We start from the raw sequence: 18,744 nt of genomic DNA, 5'->3' as shown, positions 1-18,744 counted from the left end.
AGAATATTTATTCCTTGACTGAAAAAAACTACTGAAAACTTGTTAACTGGGAACTGGGCCGCTGTTGGGTGTCTGGTAGGAACTTAACCAGAGGTGTCTGACTGTACACGCCAGGAAGGTTTATAGAGACAAGATGCATTGGTTCTGAAATATAAGCAAATAATAAATAATGTATGGTTATAGGCCTCTTCTACAGTGACCATAGCTACTATTAACTCTGTTGTTGTAATTCCTCCTGGTTGCCAACAGAGGTCCATAAAGATCACAGATTATTTTATGTCCCTCTAAACGTAATGTAGAAGTCGCAGAGTAATGTCATTTTGAAAGATGCTTGCTTCCTAAATTTAATGTGTTTTTATGTATTTCCTGAAATGTGGAAACAGGATGACAAGATTTAAGCCAATGGGGTTTCAGTCAGGGAGAAAAAGGTAGTTTTATCCAGTATGTAACTGGGTTTATGTGAGAATTTACTAATGTTTACTGCAGGAACTACATTTTAGGAATAATGCAATTTGGTTTGAAATGGAAAAATGGAAAATGAAGAATAAGAATTGTTAATTTCATTGTTGTATGAATATTTTTCTGTGTAACCTGGCAGAATAATTATATGAATGTATTTGATTCTTGGGTCTGCAGCAGGTTCAGGCGGATCTCTCAGCTCTCTTTGTTCTGTTTACACAGCGTGAACCGTCTATGGCTCCTCCATTGTGCTCATTTTTTTGCACAGTGCTCTGTCCAAACTCAGAAGTTGTCAACCCACTGAGGAACTGCAGGCGATTAAGTGTAGGAGGATGAGGATAATTACAAGCTTGCTTTATTCAGGCGAGTCCCCGGTTTCCCAGATCCTGCCCGCCATCCACACTCTCAGCAGCTCAGCTGGTGGAGAGCGTAAAGAAAATGATCTGCTCTGCTCACCAAGAGAAGAGTCACAGTCGTGAGTCGCAGGGAGAAAAAACGTACATGACCCAGTTGAGCAAACACCGTGATGCAAAAACTTACCTGTGATCTAACCACAGATCCAGACAGGAAATGGTTTTTGAAGGATATATTATATTCTTTTATCAAGACGATACCCGTGCAACAAGAGTGAATTATCTAAATCTACAAGATTAATCTTTATTTTACAAATATTTGAAGAAAGGGACAGCCTTCAGATCACATCAATAACTTAACCTTGGCTTGACACAGGATTTTGTTTCTTTAAAATTCATAACTTTGTCAACAGCCTAATTTATAGTTACTCGCTTTGTCGATTATTGAAGGTTAATTGGGAGCATTTTTTTTTTTATCAACTGGTCATTTGAGTCATTTATCAAGCAAAAATGCCACATATTTGATGGTACCAGCTTCTGAAATTTAAGGATTTTCTCGCTGTCTCTGTTTTATATTATTATAAATTAAATATTTTGGGGGTTTGAGACTATAAATCAGTTAAAACCTGTGATTTATGCATACTACAAGGAGATCTGAACTTGATACTGATGCCTCAATATGACCCACATCAGCAAACAAGACCATCAGCAAAACGATTGGCTATTTCATCATCATTATTATAGTTCATCTTCATGTGTGTCAGTCAGTTTCTGACTTATCCAGGTTGGATGAGTTGAAAATTAAAAATATTTGCCCCGTGCATTTCAGCTGGTATTGTTAGGCAGAGCAGGGTTTTTCTTTGTGTAGTGTTTGGCTTAAACCTGTGCATGTTGAGTTTTGCCAATTAATTATGCAGTTGGTTATGCAGGGTTGTTATATTAACTGGTACTGAATTAATTAACTATGTAATTTCAGGTATAGGCTACACATTGATAAACATTAAAGAGACAGGAAAAGCTAAGACAGAGGGGGAATAGAGAGCTGCAGCGCTGGACAGTATGAGAAAACTGATGTGTTTTTGAGCATTAAAGCATGTAAACTTGTAAACTATGTCTCCTTTAAGGTGAAAAACACACACAAGGTTGCTCTGCTGCATCACATTTTTACAATCAGGTATTTACTTTAATCTTTTGAAAAATGATTGTATACATTTTTTACATCGTCCTACGTAGTTTTTACCTGTTGGAGAAATAAAATAGACCAGCCACACACAAAAAAAGTGATGTGGAGCGGAGCAGCTTCAGTGGATCATAAAGGAGACTTACCCTTTAATCTTGACGTGGATGGATATTTCAACTCCAAGCTGGCGCATCAAGAAACAGAAACACACGTTTCCACACCTGGTTAAGAATTTAATTATTTGTTTATTTATTAATTTATTTACGTATTTCTATCTCCAGATTCACCCACCCGAAAAATATAAATTCCGGTGTATTCCAAAAGAAAAAAAAAAAGAGGAACAATGGCATCTTCATCAACCGCATCAAAGGAATTAATCAACAAAAGTGGCAATAATTATTATCATTATTACAATAATAATTCAATGATCAGAATATCCACATTCATAACAAATCCATATACAACTGCAATACACTCTTCAACACCACTCTTCCATTAATATACACAAAATCCCCAAATGTCTGTCCTGTCAAAACAACAATAGAGGAGTTTTGGGGAGGAGGAGGAGGAGGAGGGGGGGGGCTATGGCTTGTCAAGGGGTATGAAGATGAGTGACCAGCGGAGTTAATGGATCTAAGGTTAGTAAGAGTATAAGGGGGGGAGGGGGAGGCACACTTATTTAGTAAGGACCTATACAAAAACAAGCAATGTCCAGTAATGACAGTATACTTTCATGGAAGGATTTGCCGGTCCAACCGAATCTTAACAAAAGGTCAGACGGCTCCATGAGAGGCAGAATTTGGGGAACAAAATTTCAAGAAATATATAAGGGTTGTCGGAATAAATATATAACTCTGAATGACAACCGTTGCAAACATATACCATAGGAACCTAAAGTGAAAGTCAGATACGCAAGAACTCAAAAACAGGTCGAGAATTTTTCAAAGAAATGCAGATGGAGGTTTCTGGAAAACAAAACAAACAAAAAAAAAATTGTCTTAGTCTATATATGTACAAACATTGCTTGGTCACCCAAATCTACTTAGAAAAGCTTTTTAGTTGGTCAGAAAATGAGTGCAAGCTTAAGATTATGTGAGTTTACTTCTTGTATGAGAGCTTCAAGAATGCAGCTAGAAGTGACAGACCTTGCTGATATTTCTAAGTCTGCGCACAAAGTGCCTCCGATAGCTCAGTACATTTAAAAACCTTTCCATGCCTCAGTATTGGTAACTTGAGAAGACCTATTCATAGAAAGAGAGAGAAACATTAGAGGAAAAAATAACTGTACACTCTGCATATACAAACAAACTGTATATACACATAGACATACCATATATACACATTTATCCAGTATATACACAAAGATTTAGCCAGTACACACACTTATATACAAACACATTCACTCGTTTTTAGCAGGAACCTCTAACATATCTCTCTCTGTTTTTCAGTCAGAAGTGGAAATTGGCAGGGATTTCAACTCGGCCTGGTGTCAGTGGAGTCCATCCGTAGAAATAAATGGGGAGTTGTTTTTTTTTTTTACCGCAATTGGACTGCAGGAAATGTGGCCCACACTGAAACCAAGAGTTCATCCTCTGCTCGGTTAAAACTCTACAGACAAGACAGTCGAAAGTGGAGTACAAAACAATAGCCGCAAGGACGTCCTCATCCGAAAACGCTTTCACATCGTCCGTAAATGGAGAGCTCCATGGCGATCGTTGGGCAAGAAAACATCCGTCCACTTTAATTTTTTTCTGTAATTTGATTTTCGAATGAGCGTAGCTAAGAGGAGGGAGGGCACAGGTCACAGCAACGTGCAAACTGCTGTAAGGGGAGTAGGTAAAACACAAGTTTTGTCCCTTTCGTCAACGTCCTTCAGGGCAATGATTCTCTTCACAAGATTGTCTCAGTAAGAAAACTTGGTTCATATAAAATGGATTATTTATGAACTTCCATTAGATAGAGGCATCTATCTATATCAAGAAATAAATATCTGCTCCGGAAGATTTCTGATGAAGAGTTTTTTTTGTCTTTTTTTTGTCGTATACTATTGTAAGAATAAGCAAGTATCATAGAAATATAAATAATAACATTCTGTCCGGTTTTTTCAAAGTTCTTCACTGAAGCAAGAGTTGTGGTTCTGAAAGCAGTTTCACTTTGTTGTATTAGGCTGTGCATATTTAGTTTCCTTTAAAATCAAAGTCTGTAAAGTAGACTGGAACGGAAGAGCTAAAACTATGAGAAAGAGATCAAGTGTGTCTAAACTGGAGTAAAAATGAAGCGGTTAAATAATGCTTTCCTAGATAGATAAAGAGCGAGTAGATGAATCAAAGGGTAATTTGAAAAGACTATAAGAGAGAGAGAGAGAGAGAGAAATAAATGCTTTGAAAAGTAAATCAGCTTTGACTGAAATTTCAAGAGAAGTCAAGCACCGTTGAAATACATCTTACCCACAATACACCTCCCCTCTCTCTCGTTTTTTGAGCATCGTGCCTTCCTTGGCCTTTTGTGTTCCTCCATTCTGCTGATTGATCAGACTGCATAGCTGTTCTTTGCATGCTCGGCAGGCTAACAAACGCCCAGATACGTGTCCAGCCTACCTTTTTAAAAAGTAAAATGTAGATCCAAGCGAGAGGCGTCAAACACATTTAAAAAAAAAAAAAGTTATCCTGTCATCAAATCAGAGAGAGAGAGAGGGCCCAAGTTAAGTTTAAAAAAAAAAAAAAAAAAAAAAAAAATCCCAGCATTTCCTTACATGGTCCGCTGGGGCTCTGCACCATCCTTTGAGCAAAGAGAATGGGACCAATGCCCCAAGTTCTCCCTTTGTCAGCCAATCGCGTCACGAGAGAGGGCTCTGGACATTTGGCTATGCCACCCTGCGGACTGCCGATGGTGCATCAGCCAATTAGGTTCCACATTGTCCTCGATGAAGCTTTGAGAGTGGCTAGGGGGAGAAAAAAGGGAGACAGAGAGAGAGAAGAAACGGGGGAGGGTGCTTGATCAGGTGCTATTGAAGCATAGCTAGAGACCGAGTATCTGCTGCATGGTGGCAGTCTTTCCAAAGCTGGACTCATCTCTTGTCTATAGTTTTTTTTTTTCTTTTTTTATATGTTCAGCTCTGAGGCAACTGCTTGTTTACCTGAGTCACTGAGGTATTTTCACAGCAATGTTAATTTCTCAATCACGGATCATCTCTGAGTAGACACTGATGTTCACACCTAGACCGCTTTAAATCCAACATTCTTCATACACAAGTAATTTCACAAGAAGAAAAGGTAGCCCTACAAGCTGTCTAAATAGAAGACAATCTTTCCCTGCGTAAGTCTGCTAGCATTATTATTAACATTTGGTGGTTCAACAAGTTAAAACATTCACTGGAAGTGTGAGCTAATCCGCTAGCACTGTTCTGGAGAGTACTAGCGTTGGCCAATGTCGACCCGTGACACTGTAAAGTAAGTGGTTTGTTCTCTCTGAAGAGAAAAAATGGCCGACACAAAGCTGAGGTGGAGCTCTTCAACTCGTCTTGGTTCAACCTGCACGTTTAAACAAGCTGAGTTGTTGCAGAGCGACACCAGTGTGTGCGTGAGGCTACAGAGACAGGAAACATATTCACGTCCAGACGAACCGTACAACAGACAGTTCATACACAAAATGAAGGAAAATGGATACACGTTACAAACATTTCAAAGACTCGTGTTTTCAGCATTTGACACATGACAAACGGAAGAGTTCATTTCAAAAATACATCATACAATATTTCTAAAATTGACTGTAAATTAAAACAGTTTGCTCTAAAAAAAAGTCATTTGATTATAATTAGAGATAGATGCCACTCTTTTCATTTTGAAATGAAACCTGAAAGTATGGAAACAACATGAAAAAGCATGTTCTCACTGAATTGTTTAAAGCATCAGGGGTGTAATATATTCTTAGTGTCGTAAGCAAGGCTTTAAAATGTGCATCTGGTCGATGACTAGCTAGTCTACTGGCCAAAGGATGCTCAGTATATTTATCCCAGGCACTTAATGGCAACCCTAAATGGTTAAAATGTTTTTTTTTCACACATATTTGGGAAGATGATCCTTGTTATCTTGTCATGCTGGCGATGTTTACTTTTGATAACGTGTGGTTCAAATGCGTCAAATCAAAAACATAAGGGGACTATTACTAATCTGTTATTCGTGTTTGTAAACACTCCAAAAATTGTAAGAGAAAACTGATTTTTTTTAATTAAAAAGTACCGATATCGGCACCATTTATCTTCCGAACATGAACACAATGGACCAACACTGTTTAACTGAAAGAAACAAACCTTAAAACTGGGAATAAACTCCATTCATTCATTTCATTCAAAGTAGCTTCATTCAATCTTTAAAAAAAATTTTTTTAGTGCTCCGTGTAAACTGAAAATAGCACTCTGGGGCTCGGTCTCCACAAATTTGCAATAACCCGTTCAAAAGATGATCCATCAATTTTTTGAGCCGGGGAGCCGTTTTTTTATTTACTGTCAATAAAAACCAGAGATTGGAGGAGGGTGCTTCTAAAAAACACAGATATGGAAACCCCAACAAAACCCCGTCAGACATAAGAACAACAACAGGATGCACAAAGAACAAAGACAAAGACATGTACAAAACATATCGGGGGGGTGGGGGGAGGAAAAAAGTCCTGTCAAAGACAAATCACAGGAGAGAGAGAGAGAGAGACAGTGAATGAATCAATGAAAGAGGCAGTGCTATGGCAGGACACAGACATTTGACTTGGAAAATGGCACCATTTTGTTTCTGTTTAGCACCAGTTTATCACATATCGGTTCTGAGATTGAGAAGAGAAAAATTGCACGAGCTCAGTCCAAAAAAACAAGAAGTCCCTTAGATTGAAAAAAAAAAAAAAAAAGAAAAGTTCCCAAAAACGTCTTCCGTCACTCAAACCTTTTTACGACGCTTGATCTTGTGTCTTTGAATTATTTCTTTTTTTTTTTTAGCCCACAGATCATTTTCTCTTGACTAGCAAAGCTAACTTGGATCTCCATCTGTTACCTCTGTATCAGATCTCTATTGGAAAACCCTGTTGAAAAACACTCAAAGGCACTAAGAAAAGCCAGACTACATCACCACGTCTCTACCTAAACGATTTTGCAGCCTGGCGTTGTTCAGGATATATTTAAATGCACCTACATCCATGGGAGTCAAGGGTGACTATAAGCTGGCTCATAGCACTTTGCTAATGGCTACTATGAAGTCTTTGGGGTGCAAGACATTCTATAGTGTTTTGTTCCTTACATGTGTTTGTTTGTCTCACGAGGCCACGGACAGGCAATGAGAGCACAGAGCGGATGTTCACATATCGGCTTGGTATGCTTTGTTTGACCGACTCAAACAGCGCGTTACAGGGTATCATCATCTTGTCCTGCAAGACTGATACTAACTGAAGCTCCACGTGAGCGTCAAGAGAACAAGTGTCCGTTGAAGAGCCCTTTGTGTTGTGTGTTCATGTGTTATGCACTGTACAGTAGCCGTGTGATTGCTACTCGTCTCCCGCGCACTTTTTTCTTCTCTCTCTTGCCCCCGGGATTAAGAATATCTATCGTTTCTTTTTTTTTTTTCAAAGCATCGTCTCGCTAAATGGGACAGTGTCATCTCTCTCTGATTTGGCTCAGTGTTGTGTTTGACCTACTCCCCCTTCTTCTGCTATGCCTGTAGTTGCTGCTGCCCTGGTGCCGGTTGCCTGTGAGGTTGTCATGGGGGAGGATGTTTTGTTGCCACGGAGCTCTCCATTCTGACTAGGATGCTGATGAGGAGTGGGTAGAGAGGGAGGGTCTACAGTTTGGGGGAGGACTCCATTGTGGGGCGAGCTGTCGGAGGAAATGGCCGAGGAAGAGACTCTGAGGCCTTGATCGTCGGTTACCGCTCCTCCTCCTCCTCCTCCTCCTCCTCCTCCTCCCCCTCCACCTTCAGTTTTCACACCGGGGTCTGCAGAACCCAGGGAGGAAAGCTGGTCCTCCTAGCGAGATAGAGAGAGAGGGGAGGGGAAAGAGGAGTGGGAGCGGGGAGAGGTGGTCGTAGGAGAGAGGCCATTCAATGAGCGATGGGAGGGGTGTGAGGAGTCGTAAAGGAGATGTCCAATCAAGGCAGATAACGTGACATGTAGAGGGAAAAAAATCACATGTTGAAGAGGTGTGACAGCGTGGGAGGAAGTAAGAATAGTGAGATACAGATGGGATAAAGGAGGAAAAAATCACCAGAGGAGGATGTGATTGTGATGGTGGAAGTGGAAAACATCAACATCGACGAACACAAAGAAGCGGGTTGGAATGAGTACGTGTAAAAAGCAATGTCGGAAGCAAAGTAAGGAGGAATTAGAAAGTAAAAAGAGGTGATAAGGGGTTGGAGGAACCACAGTGAAAGAGAGAAAGACAGAAAGAAAGAGACAGAGAGAGGAGAAAGAGAGAGCCAAATGAGTCACGGAGTTGATGCATGACGTACACCAATAGAAATGGCAGCACAGGAAAAGGGACACAGGGAAAGAGGGGATGAAGGGGAATTAAAACTCTTGAGCTCAAATGGTCCTGATCCTCTCGGGATGAGTAGCAAAGGGGGGTGTTTGTCGGGCGTCAGGAAAAGTAAAGTCAAATGAGTCATTCTTTGCCAATGAGTACAAATCATGATCAATATCCACTACGTTTTTTTTTTTACGTAAATGTGCGAGCTCGAGTAGCTGAAAGTATTTATAAAAGATAGAAGATCTCTACAATCATGGCTTCTAAAAATATCTTAACAGCACATACTGTAGCATCAGCCTCTTACTGAGAACATGCACAAAGCCACATAGAGCTCAGAGCCAAATTCAAAAAAAGCAAAGGTGCATCCTATAGCATGGCAAGAGACCCAAACCTCTGTCAGATTCACCAAGCAAAATGTCCGACCCAAACCCATCGACCGCATCCCCCTGTCACACCAATGTGAGCCAACTCTAGTGCTGGTGAGAACCGTGGTGTCATGTCATTATGCGTCTCTGACTTCCCAGCATGACTTTGGAACGACTACATCGACATTTTACAGAAGTAGCTCCTGGTGTTGCATGCCTACATTGGCATTACAGTATAACACGACCGGTCCAACACATTTGTGCTGCTCATTGTGACTGCTATGGACGGCAATTATTCTTGAGAAGAAAGGTAATTACCTCCCACGTCTTGATTCTTTTGAACACTGAACCTTAGCTGCTAATGTCAGCCTTTTAAAGCCCTGGCCTTTAGCTAGCTATCTAGCTTCTACTATGTTGATAGCTACGGAAGCCCAAACTGTCATGGGTCAAACTTATTATGTCCTCCTTTTTCCTGTGATAGTGAGTACAATTTTATTTGTTGTTTGTAAGTTGACAACAAATGTTGTTTTCCCAATTTCACAAGATTCATAAGAGCGGACCACTACATACACACTGCTCTGTGGGGTGTGTGTTGGGAGTTTTAAAACAAACCACATGAACTTTTCATGATTTTTTTGATCCAACATTTTGAGCTTCAATCAGCTGCTACACTTGTTAAAGGTGCTATTTGTAAGATATAGTTGATCTTTGATTAAAATAATGACGCTGTGGGATTGTAGAAAGAAACACAAATAAAATTACACTCGTTATCACAGGAAAACAGAGGAAATAATATGTTTGACTCATGACCGTTTAGGGCGTCTGTAGATATCAATCTGCAGTGGAAAGCTTTTGTTTATTCTTCTGTGCACAAGTCAGACTAAAAGCGATACGAGCTCTAGTTTTAAAAAATGGTGTTCATAAGGTTTTAGTTGTTCCAGCAAAGTGTGGTGCTGCTCTTGAACCAATTTCCCTGACCAAGAAGCCAGTTCTTTGGAAAAAACTGGTTCAAGAATAGGCACTGGCTCCGAACCGGCCCCTCGAACTGCCTTGGTGGGAAAGGGGATGAGTTTGTGCAGGGGTGTTCATCCCGGGTTGCAGCTTTTGCTCAGTGAATACGTCAAAGTTTGGTTTTGCCATCTTTTCTTTACTTACATTGGCGCAGAATAACAGCAATGCAATAATCATTATTAGTATATTTCAAAGTGTGTTAGCAAGCCTTCACTCCCAGTCCTGTTCACTGACGTCTGTGTAGGAGCAGTGGGGAGAGAAAACAATTGGGTTATTGTGCCAATAGACAACTATGAGGACTCTATTCATAACGTCGCTCACTGTATCCAAGAGCTACAGCAAGATGATTTGAATATAGGAGCATTTTGAAAAGCTGAAAAATCACAGTTTCACCATCAGACCAGGGTATAACCTCTTGAAATAATTGCACTTGATTGATCTTGCCTGGCACATTTGCTGTGTGGTGTCTAGACATAGTTACAGAGACTCTCTGTATAAGAGCTCATTTAACTCAGCTTTATTTTCTTTACCAAACATTGGAAAATATGTACGACATTAAATACCACTTTATTGCTCACATACAAGAAGTATGAATACTGCAATATGAATGGGATGACATGCTGTAGAGGGGAGAGACAGGAAGTAGGAGGGAGAGTTTGGTCTGCATCCAGTAGAGAAAATGAATCAAAGAAGGAGCAAAAGCAAATTATCACTGGATAAAGCTGTATCTGATGGGTGTGTCCATACTGAGTGGAAGGTGTTTCCATTTCACTTAAAAGAAAGAAGTGAAGAGAAGAAGAACAAAAAAAACAAAAAACAAAAAAAAATTACCCCCAAATTTGATGTGAATTAGCAGGTTTTTCTCTTCTCAGTCAGAACCAAAATGAATGAAAACATTTTCAGCTGCTAACTGGTGCTATGAACAGCTACAGTATCTATATGGTTACAGACAGTTACAGGATGCCAGTAACATGACTCCACCGACACTTGTTTCATTACTTCTCAAACAACGACCAACAGTGTCGTTTAATATCCATGTGTAGACCAATACACATGTCTATTAAACTCAGGGATCAAGCAGCTGAACAAAGACATGGCAAAAATGTTTACTGACATCCTTTGTTTTGTTTTTTTAAAAAACTTACCAAACTCGCTTCACTCTCTGTGGGCTGTAGTGTTTTGATTACTTGGTGCATTCAATTACAGCTCGATGTGAGAGTGTTTTTTATGCTAATGAAAATTGTCGTACTGGAGACAGAAACACAAAACACTTAGCGGAGTACTGAAATGTTAGGTGTTTGGTAATGATGCAGATAGAGTGTCGTACACACAGGTTCTTACCCATCTCCTCCAATCTCCAATCAATTTGATGTGGATGTCTAGAGCAAACTGAAAAATCTTTCTCACCTCCACGTTTGAAATAAAAACCTGCTGTAAGTGTTGGTTAAATAACTTGATATATATATAGATATATATATTTATATATGGCTTAAGATGACTATAGCTTGCCAGGTGGAGAGCTCTGACGCAAAACAAAACAAAAAAATACGCATGTCACACATCATCAGACGCTCCACACGCCACCATTCAACCAAATAATGTGCCCAGGTGCCAAACACGTACACAAACACATAAATATCAGAAAAACACAGACTCACTGAAAGACACGGAAAAACACACAATACACATCAATGCACATTAATCAGTGTTCGTCAGGGAAGGATCGGGTCAGATACGGAGATTTCCCCATAATTCACGTTGTTTGTCTGAGGGCGTGCTGGGAGGGATGAACAAAAACTGAATGGAAATGTGAGTTCATGTGCGTAAGGAAAACATGTGTTGTGTGTGAGAGGGGGGGGAACAAAAATATTTAATAAAAGAGAATTCACACAATAATCCACAGACTTTTGGACAGATTTAGGATGGAAAACTCTTTAAAAAATCCAACGTTTGAGCCTGTTTTCAACCAGATGTTTAGCCAGGAAACAGGCACAAAATGTAACAGCTTGTGTGTTAATGTGCACACATCTGGACAGAAGTCTACGGACCCATAAAATGTGATTGTGTGCAATTTCTTTTATTGGGCTTTTTGTGTAGCTACTTGGCAGAAAGAAGCTTAACAATATTTTCTGTTCGTTCTTTCACTGATGCCTCGTCATTGTGCATTTGTAACAGCCAGAGGAAATCTGCGTCCTGTTTGTAATAAGTGCACATAATACACAGTGTAGTAATACTGTATATTCTACAAACTAAACTTAACCTCGACCCTTCAACCTTTTCAACGGTTAAGATTATATTGGTTAATATATTCCCAGTTAATCAGCTCAAGTGAGAAAATGTGGTGGCTCAGACTCAGTGGTATTCACTGATTATTTTGTATTTCTCTGCATTTATATCTCCGTATATGACATGAAAATCATTTGTATTCAATAATGTTAACGTTGGCATATATTATGTCTGTGGACTGCTGGTTATGACTGAACTGTGCGTCTGAATGACATTTTCATTGTTACAGTTGCAAAGCGCTGCAACAGTCACACACACAAAACAGTCGATGTTAAATACTTTGAAACGACTGTAGTGCTTCTGTTTCTATACATTTCTGCCAAGGCGTGTGCTATGTTGTGAAGGAGCATCCTAATTCATGTCAAATCTGAAATAAACTCCCCTAAACTCGCTGTCACAGAATATTTTCAGAGTTACCAGTGGACGCAAAGTGGCAGTGAGAGTGTTGGGAGAGTGACAACGAGTCCACAGCAGATTACAACATCTTTCTGTCTGCCAAAATAAAGTGACAAGTCGTAGTTTTCTGCTTAGGAGAAATCGTACAACAATTAATGGGACTTTTACCTGCAAAACCAGATGTGCCAAAATAGCTTTTCCTGAGCCGACGACCCACGAAAATGACAGCAGCTTATTATGACACATATATACGTTTAGTGTTAGGCAGCGACCTCTAGTGGCTGTTTTAATTATTACAGCGGGGATGGAGGAAGTGTGGACAAGTAATGTAAAGAGCTGAAGGAGGACTTTCATACACGAGACTGCTGATCAAATCCAGTGTGAAGCAAGACAAACATTACGTAGCGTAAGTTAGTAAGGTAATGTAGGTATGTTAGTAACAAAAGTTACAGGAGTAACCTAGTGATGTTAACCCAAACCACGAACCAAGGACACTGCGATCGTACGACAGAGGTCTGGAACGTGTGTTGCTGTCATGTCGACAATCGACCCATTCATTCGTTCAGGTTTAAGGATGGGTCTTCACGTAAACCATAAGTGTGCTAAAAAGTTAGCTAAAGTAACTTAGCTAGTTGGCCAGCTTGTAAAATTAAGTGTCTGCTTAAAGGACAACACGATAGCCAGTTATCTTGAGTTAATTAATGTTTGTTTCCTTGTGTTTTTTTGTGATAATGCCTTCTCTAAAGGGTAGAAACTGTGTTCAGTCCAAACTCTTGTTCACCTGCATTAAATTAATCTGGTATTGTTGAGTAAAAAGTGATCACAGGTCGGCGTGGTGCTGTGGAGAGTGTAGTCTGCATATTGCATCACATGATTTATGGACACTACAGTTCAGACATATTTCAGATGAACGCCTCTCGCTGACAAGTTAGCGACTCAGTGCACATTTAAATCTTGTTTTGTTGTCACTCTTTCAACATGGAGGCGTGCCCTTCAGAGCCATCAGCACCTCTGTCCAAAATATTCTGTGACAGGCCTCTTTTTTCTGGAAGATAAATGGGAAAGTAAGGTGGGCCCGTCAGTGTGTTGGCTTGCAGTGAGTTCACAGGGTGCTGCATATGGACAGGGACGCACATAGAGAACAGCAGAAGTGGAAAAGAGGCAGCAGGATATGGATGGAGAGTGAGAGTTTGCCGGTTTGTTTATTACCTGGTTACTCGGGGTGGGACAGGCGCGAGACGGGGCTGCACTAGGATGGACTGACGCCTCCCCTAAGAGAAATCACCGTATCTCATCAACATAGGAGGAGAGGAGAGGAGAGGAAGAGGAGAGGAGAGGAAGAGGAGAGGAGGGTTGAAGGCAGGAGGCAGGAGGAGGAAGCAGGACAGCAAAAGAAGGAGGGAAGGTTTGTGTGCAGTGGGGAGGACTGAGAAGGGCGGTGAGGGTCGAGGAAATCAACAGCCACCCGAACAACACAATGCAGAACAGAAAGTGAACAGGAAAAAAAGGACATAAATATACACACACAAAAAAATTGCCCCCTAACGCACATTTACATACACATACATCATGGCAACCATACACGCGCAACATTATCGGACAAACCCAACAGCCTGAAAGCATCAAAGCGGCGTGCCATGCTGTGTGTCATCAACAGAAGTCATGCTCAGGGCGAGGCGTTAACTCTGCGCTGCAAAACCACATCTGCATCTGAAAGCAGCTGCGTTAATTCGATTATAGCCTTTGGGAAGCTGAATCTTGCATGTTTCCTGGTTCAGAGGTTTGAAAAACATGCTTATCAAACATGCAATCATCTGCTACATAAAGATTAATATACACACTTGGATAAAACAGACTAATATTTACATTAATATACTGTATCCAAAAGAAAACAGGTTTTACTGTAACTCACAACGCACCACACACGCTCCAAATAATCACCAACATTCAAGAAGTGGCAACAGTTAGAACAGATAAAAGAGCTGCAATCAAATCTTATGAATGAAACATCGGTGTGATTAATGTCACTGCGAACGCAGGAAGCGGTTTCCTCATTAAATACACTTCGCTGATGGCTGCTGATCAAACAAAGAGTTCACAAAGTCTAAAAAAGGCTGTACAAAAAAACTGTTAACAGACGTTTCAGTTTTACAACCGATAATGAGCAGTAACTGCCAGATACTGTAAAAAATACACCAGAACGTCTTCATAAATGATTCAACTTGTTTAACTGGCACGGACTCGCTGAAAGAGGGCTGTTCGATGTCAATTCGTAATGTATTAACCTTAATTTGTTAAATCATTAGTCAGCGTTATTGGACCATGAATTTGTTGGTGTAATAATGTGATGTCATTTATTGGATTAGCACGTACAGGTTTCTGCTGTCTTCGGATTTGAAAGACCTTTTTAATAACACAGTGTGATTTAAAGCCCTTTTCTCAGCCACACCAGTCAAAAGGTGACGAATGTTAATGTCTGAGGCAGGAATAAAAAGTGATGGTCACACATTTCACAGGTGAGGAAATTTCATGGTAAGTCGGTGGTAATTACCAAGTAATATATTTGAAGTTTCTTTGAAATTACTCCTCAATTACCTCACAATCTATTAGAAATTACCCCAAAATGATTTATTAATAAAAATCTGTTATTTTCCAACATAGAGTTATTTAATAGCTGGTCATTTCTTTTGATATATTTTCAGGAAACTTCCAACTAGTTTCTGTCCGACGTTATTTATTAACTGCTTGTTGGAAAATAGCAGAATATTATTTATCATTAAATCATGTTTGGGGTCATTATTGTGGTAATTTGTGGGTCGTTTTAAAGACAATTTCAAATATGCTGCTTGTAAATAATCACCTACCTACAGAATTATGATAATAATTCAAGACCACCTTGAATGGAATTCAGGACTTTTCAATAACATCCAAGTCCTGATATCACATCTTTTTAAGACTTTTCCAAACCTGTAACATTATTAGGCAGTTATTACCTTATTAGTTGCTGAAGTGCATGTTTATCTACTTACGCTGCAGTTATTGATGCATTTGTGTCCCTCTAATATCAGAGGAATTGTGACATAAAGGTATGGAGCGTGTGTTAATCTTGTGTGCACGCTGTGTGAAGGATCATGGCATCCTGCACCTGTTTTTATTATGTGAGCTCTAATTAAGTGTGGGCTGTTGTTGTGGAAGTCAGTACTGTACGTAGCAGCGGCCTGAGGAAACGATGGCATCTTAAAGCACCAAGAGCTTCATGTAGATTAAAGGAGCATTCCAGCTAAATGGAATATTATCTCTTAGCATCTCTTCCCCAGTATCAGACAGTATATGTCAAACAAACACGTGTGCTGTATAATCCAATCCAATCCACTGGCCCTGTGATGCAGGTTTATTATGTTTATCCAGGCTAAGTCAGACAGTTTTGAGCCATGCAATGTTGATTAATTCACAGTGAAACATCTCAACAACTGTTATTTGTCACGAACACATAACAGTGTACGATTCAAGGAACAGTTCACCCAAAAATTATAAAAAATCTCTAATCATTTATACTCATTTTCGTGCAGATTGAGTCGAGGGAAGTTTTGTCGTCCACAAGACATTTCTGGAGCTTAACAGCAAAACGGCCTTGCAGCAGTCTCCTAAACAACTGAAGTAGATGGTGACATGTTTTTTTTTTAAGCACTAAAAGGGCTCCATATGGCTCCTGAAGCCCTGAGATCCCAAACTAATTTGAACAGACTTTATTTTTAACCTTGATGCACTGTTGAGCATCAACTTTTTTTTCTAACAACTTTAGCTCTGCGGCTACAGTGAAGGCTTCGGCTCAGAAAAGGGTGTAAATAACGTCGCTACAAATAAAATTGGAGCTTGGTTTTCCGAACAAAGACTTGGATTGGGCTGGATGAGCTGTATTATCAGCTGGCACCCATGAGGTTGACGTTTGTGGTTATTGTTAAATATTTGGACATATATTTAATAAACTGCCTTGAAATCTTGTACCAGCGTTAGTGCCCCCCTCAGGATGATTTGTAATTCGCCTCATACTTACTATACTTTATGTTTAGTGCTCATTAGGAAATGTTACTTCAGAATGCTAACACGCTAACCTAAGATGGTAAACGCTACATCTGAACGTCAGTATATTAGCATGCTGACGTTAGCATTTAGCTCAAAGCAACTCTGCGCCAAAGTACCGCCTCGCAGGACTGTTCACACGGCTGTTAAGTCTCGACTGCATTATATAATATTATGTTCACCTCATCACATCCATCCACTGCAGCTCCCAGTGATTTGTTTAGATTTTTTAATGTTATAAATTTGCTGTGGCCACAAAGAAAAAAGCCTGAGAGATTTGTCAGGCAGGTGTCTCGAATAAAGTAAATAAGGCAGACGGTTTCATAAAACCTTTGAGGTTGTGATTTCACTTTGTACGGTTTGAGCTGTTCGAATAAAGCACTCTAGAAACTCCTGGAGACTCCAGCACACTGAAGATAACCTCCAGCACAGTCTGAATGTTAAGCAGGTTGCTGCTCGCTGTGCGCTCCTCTGTAATCCTATAAACATTTTTGTCAAGGCAGTATTGGAGCTTAAATTGTCACCAGTAGATATAAAGCTGTGTGTTGCTGCTCAACGCTGGCATTTAACCCTTTAACGCTACTCTTAACAGTTCTTTAGACTTACGAGCTTGTTAAACGAATCATTTATTTGGTTCTTAAAACTGTTTCTTTGTTCGCTGAGAATAACGAACAAGTCGTCACCTCAAACTGCGTATTTAACTTGTCTATAAAGAAGGAATTACATTTTGCATCAGTCATTCTTCTCAGTCTCTTCATCAGAAGATGCCGCCTGTACGCAAAGCTTCATTTTTGCAATGTTTTATGTGATACAATTAAGGATCGCGTTGAAAAAAGGGAAAAACTGATGAGTTAGGAAATGAAATGTGAATGAAAGCGTGTCGGGAAATCTCGAGCATAGCCGCTGTTAGCATGGCACGCTAATGTGATTTAATCAAAACAGGTATTAGCTTTAAATTACAGTCATTTTGTTTATCAGCAGTTTTACAACATGATTCGAATTGTGAAAATGGATATGACAGATTCAACCCAATATAATGCAGAAGACAAGAATAATACTGCTTTAATACTGTGCGCTCATCCACATAGAAGGTGTTATGACTAAACACCTTTTTTATTGCTGACAGTGAAATTCATCGTGATTCATCGGGCTTCTGAAGGTCCTGAATCTTTTATATTTACAGTAAATGTGAGTCTCTTTTTGTTTTGTCTCTTTCTTTTTGTTATAATCTGCACTAATTCAAATCTCACATTCCTAATTGCCTACACTTTATGGCACTTAAGGCACCGTCCTACGCTGCAAACTTCATCCAGCTGGCACCGAACAGGGCTTAAAGAAAACACAATAGGAAATTCCAATATGGATCACAGACGAGCCGAAAGGACCGAGAGCGCAATCGTTTAGACGATCAAGAGAGAATTGATGATCAATTTACTGTTAAGGTCATTTTTTTAGGCGTAAATGCCAAGAATTGTGTGGATTTTAGGTTCACAAATTTGAGAATTAGCAGATTGTCTTTGTCTTACATTTTAGTAAACTGAATATCTTTGGGTTTTGGACGGGTGGTGCAACAAACTGCGGAGGACTGATGCTGCCAAAATAAAAAAATAAAAAATAAATGGCTGAATAAATAATCTGAATATTTTACTTTTGATCATTTTTATTCATTTTTTAATGCTTTTTTTTTTTTTAAATTTATTTATCATTTTATAAAATGCAAAGGGAAATAGTACAAATTTCATTTTTGGTGCATTTATTGGGATATTAATTTATTTATTGAGCCATTTAATTTTTTTTATATGGTTAATTTATTTTGGCAGTTTCAGTCCTCCATACAACCTATATTTAGATATGATGATGTCACCTTGGGCGCTAGGAAATTTTGATGGGCATTTCTCGCTGTTTCTGATGTTTTAAAGAGCAAACAATTAATCGAGTCACCATAAAAATTGATTGAAACACTGATTGATAATGAAAGTAATCATTAGTTGCAGCCCTGGACCACAGGCTACATTGCATAAACCTGATAACGACTCTCTGTAGTGAGAACTTTTAGTGCTAAACATATATTTATACAGTTGTAAACTGGGATTTTTCAGAACATATAATTGTCAC

General features: G+C 39.5%; 1 protein-coding gene across 15 annotated transcripts in view; it reads right to left on the bottom strand.

Moving 5' to 3' along the window:
* Positions 1 to 2,212: 2,212 nt before the first annotated feature.
* The window catches only part of syngap1b (synaptic Ras GTPase activating protein 1b), a 160,410-nt gene continuing 143,878 nt past the window's right edge, over positions 2,213 to 18,744 (bottom strand). For 9 of the 15 annotated variants that reach the window (XM_084358329.1, XM_084358339.1, XM_084358341.1 and 6 more), the window contains one exon: positions 4,840 to 7,992. In XM_084358329.1, coding sequence (XP_084214455.1) covers positions 7,645 to 7,992 — 348 coding nt within the window. In that variant the 3' untranslated portion in view covers positions 4,840 to 7,644. Of the gene's footprint in view, positions 7,993 to 13,758; positions 13,821 to 18,744 lie in introns of all 15 variants that reach the window. The other 6 variants (XM_084358343.1, XM_084358330.1, XM_084358344.1 and 3 more) reach the window with 3 other exon arrangements.

The sequence above is a fragment of the Pagrus pagrus genome (genome assembly GCF_965226575.1).
Source record: "Pagrus pagrus genome assembly, chromosome: 7".
Classification (NCBI taxonomy): domain Eukaryota; kingdom Metazoa; phylum Chordata; class Actinopteri; order Spariformes; family Sparidae; genus Pagrus; species Pagrus pagrus.
Note: the sequence above shows the minus strand (reverse complement) of the source record. Positions and strands in the feature narration are given on the sequence as shown.